Consider the following 9,974-nt stretch of genomic DNA (forward strand, 5'->3'; position numbering starts at 1 on the left):
GGACACACACCACTCACTCACTCACTCACTCGTTCAAGCTCTTTTTTCCTTTTTTTTAGGTTTTGCGGATTTAGTCGAAATAATGAAGTCGGCCACTGAGGCGATCTGTTGCTTGTTATTCTTACAGAAAAAAAGATAACCACAGAAGGTATTATAAAAAGTTATAGAAAAATGTTAGAGGTAACGAAACCGTGGTTACCTTGGGGAAACCTTAAAGATTCAGGGAAGCTGAATTATAATTATAAAGAGGAAATAAATTAGAAATTACTAAGCATAACATATTAAACATCTGAATTACTGCTAGTTTAATATATTATATATTTATTTGGTAACTGATTTCTATAAAATATATATTGTTAACAATTAAAATATCTTCTCTTATATCTAATATCCTGAGCAGTTAATCACAGATTATTAGGATATTTAATATATCATATTATACACATTGCTTAAAAAGTAATCACTTTCCGCAAGCCTCTCCTTATTGGGTATCTTAACCATTAAGAAAATGTACGAAAAAAGTATAAAAATGTCAGGCAGTCTGTTTACCTTGACAACCTATTTCCAAAATTAAATGTTTTTGTTGCTGGCGGCCACCTTTTCTGACAGACTCTCTATACCTCCTTTTTTTTCGTCTTTTATTTCTTAAATATTTCATTAAAAATTCCCGGCACAATTGCTGTGGTTAGAAGAACAACTCCGAAAATATAATAATTCCTGAGCTTTGCAGTCAACCCTTGAAAAGTCACTGGCCTAGCCTGGGAATGTATAAAATAATAATCCCACTAAAGAGAATTATTACCAGAAAATTGTTATTATGTTACATTTAATGTCAAAGAAAGTCTTTAAAATGTATGTAAATAAATAATAAAGTTGGTAAACATAGTGAAAATGCCTCTTTTGGTTGTAAATCAAAAGCTGTCGAGCGATTTAAAAACAAAAATGTAATAAAATGAGATATGTTACAGGGAAAATGATACACTAAGCTGGCTGTAAAATAAATTTTAATAAATATGTCGGACCTGCCTTTGGCAATTTGTCACAGTTTTAAATTCAGTTTATAAATTCAATTTTGGCAATAAAATATGCAAGAATTTTACTTGGTTTTTGCAGCTCAAATAGAGAAAATTGCAATTCAATGGCAAATACGTCTTACGTGTGTTGAGTGTGAGTGTAAATTCAATTTCATAATTACCAAAAGGGAAATAAGTAAAAGTAAATGGCAATTAATTTTGTGGCACTTTTTATGAAACCTATTTAAAATTAATCTCATTGAGGGGTTTACTTGGTTTTCTATATATGAATTCATATTTTTATCTTTAAGGAAATATTTGCATATACATGCTTTAACAATGTATGTTCTATTTAAATGTATTTTATTACCCCAGTTTGCCTGCCCCTCCTCGGAATGAGATTTTGTTAAAGTTATGGCCGACACATACTGGCAGTCATATAATTTTCATATTTTCACATTTTCGTACATTGTTTAACCGGCTCCTTTCGTCCTTTCACAAACAATGTGTGTGTGTGCAAAACGTAAGTTTGCGTGCTTGCCGCATATAAATTAGTCGCTTATAATATTCTTTTGGCATTTTTCAAATTTCCAGTTTGGTATTTGCTGCCTTCTGGTGGTGCCTTTTGCCTGGTGAAAGAGTTCGTACGCCATAAAGTATGCAGCTTACGTGCTCAAGGCTTTGCCGCCACACGAACCGATGATGGCAACAACAAAAAATAAAAACAATTATTAACATATTAATAAATTTTAGCATATTTGAAAGGCCATAATTCTGTGTAATTCTAGATGCCTGCAGCTGGGCAACACCTGAACGAAATTGGATAATCCGTAATCCGGTACTGGGGGCCATATAATTTGCATTTTTTATGGCCCCATCGCCCATGGCCCTGACTGACTGACTGGCTGATTATAGCCACCTCAATCGGGCAACCAGGCAGGAATATTTCTGGCGATTAAGCCAGATAACGATTAAGGCGTTAACTCTCTCTCTATCTCTTATCGGTGGTGTTAGTTCAAGTGCAGTTGGCGTTCTTCTCAGCCACTTGGGGTCTTTGTTCGCCATGCCATTTGTGATTCTTTGTGACAAAGACGCCAACTATGATTGCAATAAGACCCAGCAAGAGTAAAGCAATTCCCGTGTATTGGCCAATTTTGGCCACATTTAAAGCCAGCTGTTAGGGAAAAGGTATTTTATAGAGTATTATGTAATTGTATTAGTTTTCTTATAGTTACCTTAAGTAGGCTTGTGAGATTGTCATCCAATTCGGCATGAATTTGCATGGTAAAGAGGGGTGCATAGTGATTATAGGCCACATCTTTAAAGAAACTTTAATGGGGATTTAATTATATAGTTATTCGAAACTTAATCTCTACTCACTCAATTGCTTCATCTCGCTCCACATGGACACTAACCATGAGTTGTCCCCTGAGGCTAAGAGGGATTCCCATGGTGGGTTCTATTATCACAAACATTCCATGCTCCGACTTCTCTGGCCTTAGTCCTGTCGTATTCTCCCGATAGATTTCATCGGCCAGGTAAAAGTGTGGATGCGACATGTAGAAAGGACCATTGAAGGCAGGTGGTCCATAGTCAAGGACTCCATTGCGTGGACATTCACGTTTCTGTACGCAAAAGCACTTTGTGTCTGGCGACAGCTGGCCATTGTCCAGGGTGAGATTAGTGGATTCATAGCGCCACACGGGAATGCCATCTATGGTGAGGTTGTTCTGGGGAAAGAGATTCAAATACCGGGCGGCATCTTTGAGGAAAATTGAAGTGGGCTGATCCCACCTTCGCTCCGGTGACCAGAGTTCCCCCGTACTACCATTGACCTTGCCGCACTCGCCGGGATAGAAACCTATCAGAGAAAATGATTACACTTTTAGTTATAGGTGCATTTCTTAATTTATAGACTAACCTGTGGTATTTTGCCCATTCCATAGCTGAAGATCTCCCATCTGGCTAAGATCACCATGGCCCGTGTGTATCGTAAAGCTGCCCTCGGCTGTCTTGGAGTTGTTTCGCTCATAGAACCAGCTAAAGTTGCTGCTGTAAATGGGCAACAGGGGCGAGTGCAGTTGCTCCACAAAGTCCAGCAGTCGGTCGTAGTAGCCATCAAAGAGCCACTCACCCGCCGAGTGGGTCATGTGGGTGTCGCCGCCCTCGCGGTTCAGGGCAAAGTTCATGACCTTGCGCAGGGTGCGACGATATCGGCGCGAGTATAAGGCAGCTGTCTAAATCGGAAAGCGGGATTAGCCGAGATTACTCCACATTTTCGCACAGAATTCAGCAAAATGTTTACCAACATACCAGCGATACAAAATGTGGAGCTACCACAATGTCCTCGAGGGTGCCATTGGATTTTTCCGGCAGAAAGTGCCAGGTGCGTTTGCCAAAATAGGTCACCTCTGGTCTCTCTGGGTTCCATTCCAGATCCTCCTTGACCTTAAAGTCACTAAAAGTATAGGGTCCTAGTTGCTCAAAGTGTGGCCTAACACCTGCTGTGTTTAGTTGCTCCGGATTGGTCCAATTGAAGAGGTAGATGGTGCTGTATATGGGCATGGGTGTGGTCACCCATCGCTTGTACATAAAGGAGTTGGGACTCAGTGGCATGATGCTACGTATCCATTGACGAGAAACCGGTGGCCAGGCGGCAGCCAGGAAGACTCCAATGGCCAGGATAACACTACTAAGGCCAAAGACCCAAATCTTTTGCTGACGGACACTGCAGCAATTGCAACACATCGCGTTCGATCGATCCCGACAAACTGGTCTTTAAGCCATTTAATCCACTTGTATTTATCGGATTCCACTCGAGGGAGGATTGATGATGGAAGAGTTTTGAGATTAGATTCCCGGCGGCGCACTTTTCTATTTATAAATTTTGTTTTGAATGCGTTAACTAACTTGAAGCAATTCAGATAGGACGAGAGGCAAAAGCTTTCTCTGTAGTACACACCCTCAACTGTTCTCTTTATGATTTTTGAGCCAAAGGTGGTTGAGTCTATGAGATAACAAGAAAGTTACTCAAATATTTATAAATGCCACTTAATCGATGCACTGACAGAAAAGTAAAATTTGGTTTATAAAATAATTAAATCGAAAATTGATTCGAGATCGTTTTGTGTCACGAGACAAGTGAAAACTATATATTATAATATTATGTACTATAAATATAATGGCACTTTTCTTTGCTATATAAAACTGTAATATTAAATCTACATAAACATACGTATGTCAGGTTCCAGATAAGTCTTTTATATACAAAATAAACAATGGGCTTAACCAACCATCCATAAAAATTAATTTATCAAAACAAGGAATAAATTAATCACTCATTAAGAACTATTTCAAAATTATAAATATAGATTAATAAATAATTAATAATAATAATAATAAGAGCACACTAACCTGATTCAAACTCAGGACAAGAAAAGGTTGCTAGATGATATTTATGAAGACTTGAGGAATTTATGGGCTTATAAAGAATTCCGGGGTTTTCAAGAATTACCAAAAATATAATCTGGTAATGCGAAATGAGGAAAAGCAGAAGAAAAAAAAGCAGCTATGAGATGCTCACCTTCCCAAAAATGATCAATATTGTTAAATATTTATATAAATATTAAATGTTATATATATTTATCACACTTTGTTCTCAGAAAATCACAACGATTACAAAACTCTTTCTTATATGTGTGAGGAATGGAATATTCCTTTACGATATGTGTGAGGAATGGAATATTCCTTTACGAATTCCGATTGATTTCATCGACCACCGAATCGGGTTCATTTGGTGTTTCCTCATTATCCTTGAGGGCCAGCCGATCTGCCTCCTCTTGGCCATACCATTTCCTTTTGATCGTGAGCAGGGTGCCAACGGCTATAAGAATGCAGCCGAGGCAAAGTAATCCCACCCCAGTGTATCTACCAATGGCAGGCAAATTGAGAGCCAGCTAAAGTATATAAATATTGTTATTTAAGCTAATAGTTTGTTATAAATAAGTTGAAATACCTTTAGTTCCGAGGCCAGGGCCTCATCAATTTCAGCACGACTGGCTGTGGTAAACATTGGGGCATAGAAACTTGGCAGACCCTTTAGAATGCTGTAAGAAAATATTATATAAAAATGTATACATTTATATAATTAACTCCTAAAACCACTCACTCAATATCCTTGTCCTCTTGTATAAACAGAGTGATCATTACATTGGCGTTCACCTTCAGTGGTACACCCATTTTCCGCTCCATGATGATGAAAAAGTTATTTTCATCATAGTTGGGATGATAGCCATTGATGGTACTGGCATAGCTCTCATCCGCATACATAAAGTGATCCGCGGATAGGTACATGGGTACACCATCGGCACATGGTCCAAGATCGGTGGCACCGGTGGCAGGACAATCATTTGGTTGCCTCTCCACCGGGCACCAGCACTTCATGTTCTCATTCACCTGACCATTGTCAAAGGTATTCCGGGTGATCTCATATTTCCAACCCTTAATGCCTTGAATGGTCTCGCTTTCGCCGGTGAATTCCAGGTTGATGATCCGACACGTGTCCGGTATGAAAATGGTTAATGCCTTCTCCTTGGGCTCATCGGGTACAAAGAGATCGGTGGTGCTGCCATTAAGGCGACCGCACTCGCCCTCATACCAGCCGGTATGATTCTGTCCCTTCCAGTACTTGATTTCGCCCATTTCCTTGATGTCACCCACGCCCGTGTGTACGGTGAAGGGTCCCTCAAAGTCCTTTGAACCGTTTCGGTTGAGGAACCAAGCAAAGTGATTCGACTCGATCTCTGGAGCCAGGGGATTGTTCATGGCATAGTCTAGGAACTCGTCGTAGAAGCTTTTAAAGAGCCACTCGTCCGCCGTGTGTGTCACGAAAAGGTGTCCTCCGTTGGCATTTAGAGCCTGGTTGAACATGAACTTGAGGAAGGAGTTGCTATTCCTCATTTGATTGGCAGCGGCCTACGATAATTAAAAGGAAACTATTAATGTAAGTATAAAGTTATTTGATTCATTTCGCCCACCAGCGATGGCAAGTGCGGAGCTGTGATTAAATCCGTTTGCTTGCCGCCCGAGAGTTCCTCCTCCCAGAACCAGGTTCTTCTGGGATTAAAGGTCACTGTGCCATTGTCATGCCACTCCAAGTCCATTTTCTTTCTCTCCTCCCGATAGACATACGGACCCAGTTGCTCAAAACTGGGTTTCACTCCGTAGGCCTGGACATCGTTGGCATTTGTCCAGTTCCAAAGGTACATGTAGACATAGACTGGAATGGGTAGCTCCTCCCATTTCTCAAAGGTCTTTGAAGTGGGTGTCAGGGGCAGGGCCTGAAATTGAGTCGATTAATTTAATTTGTATTAAAACAAACACTGTGATTCCTCACCTTCATGATCTGTGTGTCTATAAAGCCGGGCCAGCATATTATGGCCAGGAGTCCGGAGACGGCAAATAGAGTGCCCAGTCCGAAGACCCAGATCTTTTGTTGGGTCACTCCGCAGCAACTACAGCACATTATGATGTCGATTCGAAACAAAGACTGGCCACCGAATGTCCAGCAGAAGAATTGTACTAGCTTTTTTATTCACTGAGAACTTTATAGATTATCCTCAACCGAGTAAAAACCCGCCGGCTAATCAGTTTGTCTGCCATATTAATTCGCTTCGCTTTCTTGATAGCAGCTCCACTGGCAGAAATATTAGCAGGGAACCTATATTAAAGTATTTAAATAGATAGAGAATTTGTTTTATTTTCATTAAAATACCAAACAAGAACTTACATATTGAAATGGATAGTCAAGAAACTTTATTTATCAATCTTGTTTATATATCTATGTATAAATAATTGTTATTATTAAATATTTATTGTAAAATATTATTCTCTGTGTGCTGATTGGAGTTAATCTTTATGTATGTAATCAGGGACTACAGGCCTTGACAAATGCAGACCACTGCACTTGAGTTCTTGTGAATTATTGCTAATCAGCTAGACTATAGGTATTCCCTACTTGAGTTCTATAACATTTCAACAGTTGGTAACTAAAACCTGATTATGAAGACATTAAAAAAAGTGACTTGAAAGTCGAGTATTTACACAATTAAATTAAGATTAAAACCACTATTTGTTTACATGTATTTTTGACTCGCCGACTCTGATTATAACTATTGTTGATTAAACCATAAATGCGGTCAACTATTTCTGCCTTGAGTCTCGCCATCTTATCGATTATACATGAATGTATATATATGTTATGTACGGATTTGTAGTGGAAATGCAATTTGATTATATACCCAGCCGCACTCTCCAAGGGTATAATCTAATCAGGCTAAGAAGCTTTCGATTACAGCAATGCAAAATCGTTTTCTGGCTCGTCAGCCACCTGGATTGGGTGAAAAATGGTTTGTTGGCCCAAACATGATTAGTTGCTTTTCAAGCCATAAACATTGTGTGGCAGGGAAATGTGCATAACAGTTTATCTTTTGGGTTAATTGAAGAGGCCACAAGCTTATTCGGTTCTAAAACATTATCAGCGAATGGAATATGTCAGGAATTTGCGACTAATTAAAAGCAACCTTAATATGAACTTCCGACTAAACACAGTTCTCTGCATTAGACACCACATTTAATAAGCTGCCTTAGCTGGTTTGGTTGCCGAAATTAAATGCATATTGCCACTCAGCTTCTTAGCCTTGGCAATAATTGAAATTAGTTAGCCACAAGAGCCAAGTCCCATTGCCTTGTATTTCAATAGAATATGCCAGCCACTGTTGATTTCCCCATTGTACTCCAATAAATGCATAATCAGGAACTTAAGTCAGTTACCAAGTACTGAGGAAATGCCTTTAATGAATGTTGATTAACAAATGCACAGAGAGTCTAGATATTTAATAAGATTCCATCATTTCCGAGCCATATATAATTTTTTTTCTTCTTTATTTTGTTTACATATAAATATTTGTAGTTCTTTGTTCATATTTAGTTGTATTAATTATTATACACATACACACATATATGGATATTGGTTTTGATATATAGGAAAAGTACGACGACTGCAGTTCAGAACATCTCAGCAACATCAGCATTTTTTTGTTTAAAGGTCTACATAGATCGTTTGGACATGTAGAAATACGCCATTTTGTCTTCAAATTGAGGTAGCCATTAATTAACAATTTAAGCCTCAATAGAGCCCTCGGCCTCCAGTTGAGCCTTGCGGCTGGGCTGTAGTAAAAATGTTAAATTAATTTATAATACAGATTGTATATTAAAAGAAAAGTTAACCTTGGGATGCATCAGGATGAAGGGCAGCTCAGCGCAGAGCTCGCCGCCAAGAGCGCCCAAGAAAAGCTTGACTTTCACAGCATACGAAACAATAATGCCAAAGGCATCTCTGGCATCCTGGCTGGCGATGCTAAAGGATCAAGATAATAGTAATTAGTTCAAGTTTGAGAATTCAATTTACTTCATTTCATTGAAATCTATTAGTTTTTTGCTCTACTCACAGTGTGGTCGAGGCCAGGGCGGTGTCCTTGCGCTTAATGTCACCCTCAACGGCAATGCCGGCACGATCACAATTAGCCACCAAAGTGGGCACCAGATACATGACCTTTTGCAGGCTAGAGCCTGGATTCAGGGGGCATCCCTCACTGGTCTCCATAAAGGCAATCGTGTTGCGGAACTGTCCGTTCTGGAAGAGAACCACATCGACGCCCTGCTGCACCATGGCCTTGACCTTCTTCACCACCTTGTTCGAGTTATTTCGCACGCAGATATTAACCGAAATCTTCTCGCCATGATGGTACAGCTGCTTATCGAGGGTGACCTCCAGTTCGAGTTCTCCGGGCGAAAGGAGGAAATCCTTACGGACCACGGTGCAGGGCTGGATGCCCTGCTTGGTGGGAGCATACTGCACCTTGCGAATGCCCAGATTGATGGTGCTGCGACGATGCGAGCGATCACAGTCGCTGTCGCCGGTGAAGATCTTCACGAAGTACTGGACACCACATGGCTGGCTCTCGTCACTGGCCCGCTGCTGCAGGACCACCGAGGCCGGCGAGCTGGGTGGCATTTGCATCACAAAGGGATAGGCGTTGGAGCCCAGCTTCTTGAGCAGACGCTCCTGCATCTTGGTTAGCTGAATATCCTGCTTCTGGGGCGGGCACACCTGCTGGGAGACCAGGGTGAGCTCCTTCTGGAACCGCAGACCGATCATCTCATCGTCCTCGCGTCCATAGCGGAAGTTGCACACCAGTTGCACAAAGATCTTGCGGTTCTGACGCACGTACTCATCGTCCAGCACCACGATTCCATCTGAAAGTGGAGCGTGGAGTTAGTCCAAGGATGCTAATTAATCGAAGATTACATAAGGTAAACTCCCTCCCCAAGCCACGTGTCCCACTCGGTGTCACGTATCTAATAAGCCTGTCTTGGCCTGAATAAATTATATCTGAATTTAATTATGTCCAAGACATGAACTTGATATTTGCTTAACCCTAAAATATCTCTAGAGAAAGGGGAGTTAATTGAATCTTTGTCGAGTATACTTTTGGGAACAAAAGAAGTCTCTCCAGTGACTTGAAAACTTTGTAAAAGTATCTAAATTGAAGCCATTATATTTACAATATTGATTGAGTTGAATCTTTGGTTATGTTTATTTAGTTTTACATTTAAATATCTTCTATTTTATATCGATACCCACCGATCGGCTCCACCTGCGTAACCGAATCCACAAATTCACGCCTGTTCATGTAGAGCGTGATCATGTTGTTCGGGGAACACTTCTTAAACACCTTGAAGTTGACCACCATTTTGAAGCTGTTTATTTATAGTTTCTCCGGAAATAAAAAATTTATAAATTGTTGATGATATTTTTAATGAAAATCAACTTTAGTTCAACGTTTCGCGCTCGTCTGTCTCGGGATACGCCGCGTTGCGTTGGCCGCTTGGCTATTAATT

General features: G+C 40.2%; 3 protein-coding genes across 4 annotated transcripts; all 3 read right to left on the bottom strand.

Moving 5' to 3' along the window:
• Window positions 1-1,787: 1,787 nt before the first annotated feature.
• On the bottom strand, window positions 1,788-3,761 carry LOC110187471 (protein croquemort). Its single transcript, XM_020956858.2, has 5 exons — window positions 3,327-3,761; window positions 2,935-3,250; window positions 2,394-2,874; window positions 2,249-2,342; window positions 1,788-2,187 (listed from the first exon to the last, which is right to left on the bottom strand). Exons 1-5 carry the CDS (start codon window positions 3,759-3,761, stop codon window positions 2,029-2,031), a joined length of 1,485 nt encoding a protein of 494 aa, XP_020812517.2. The 3' UTR covers window positions 1,788-2,028.
• An 865-nt stretch (window positions 3,762-4,626) lies between these two features.
• Window positions 4,627-6,622, bottom strand: ninaD (neither inactivation nor afterpotential D). Of its 2 annotated transcripts, XM_020956860.2 has the most exons (5): window positions 6,409-6,622; window positions 6,050-6,352; window positions 5,182-5,987; window positions 5,029-5,119; window positions 4,627-4,969 (listed from the first exon to the last, which is right to left on the bottom strand). In XM_020956860.2, exons 1-5 carry the CDS (start codon window positions 6,535-6,537, stop codon window positions 4,763-4,765), a joined length of 1,536 nt encoding a protein of 511 aa, XP_020812519.2. In that variant the 5' UTR covers window positions 6,538-6,622; the 3' UTR covers window positions 4,627-4,762. The 2 variants fall into 2 exon arrangements, with proteins under 2 accessions (XP_020812519.2, XP_086688525.1); XM_086832399.1 differs by lacking the exons at window positions 4,627-4,969; window positions 5,029-5,119 and having other exon boundaries at window positions 5,178-5,987; window positions 6,409-6,594.
• A 1,301-nt stretch (window positions 6,623-7,923) lies between these two features.
• Arr1 (arrestin 1) lies at window positions 7,924-9,974 on the bottom strand. The gene is made up of 4 exons (XM_020956857.2): window positions 9,718-9,974; window positions 8,522-9,329; window positions 8,301-8,430; window positions 7,924-8,240 (listed from the first exon to the last, which is right to left on the bottom strand). Exons 1-4 carry the CDS (start codon window positions 9,824-9,826, stop codon window positions 8,193-8,195), a joined length of 1,095 nt encoding a protein of 364 aa, XP_020812516.1. The 5' UTR covers window positions 9,827-9,974; the 3' UTR covers window positions 7,924-8,192.

Source organism: Drosophila serrata, unplaced genomic scaffold (assembly GCF_035046125.1).
Source record: "Drosophila serrata isolate PLE 108 unplaced genomic scaffold, ASM3504612v1 contig_249, whole genome shotgun sequence".
Lineage (NCBI taxonomy): Eukaryota > Metazoa > Arthropoda > Insecta > Diptera > Drosophilidae > Drosophila > Drosophila serrata.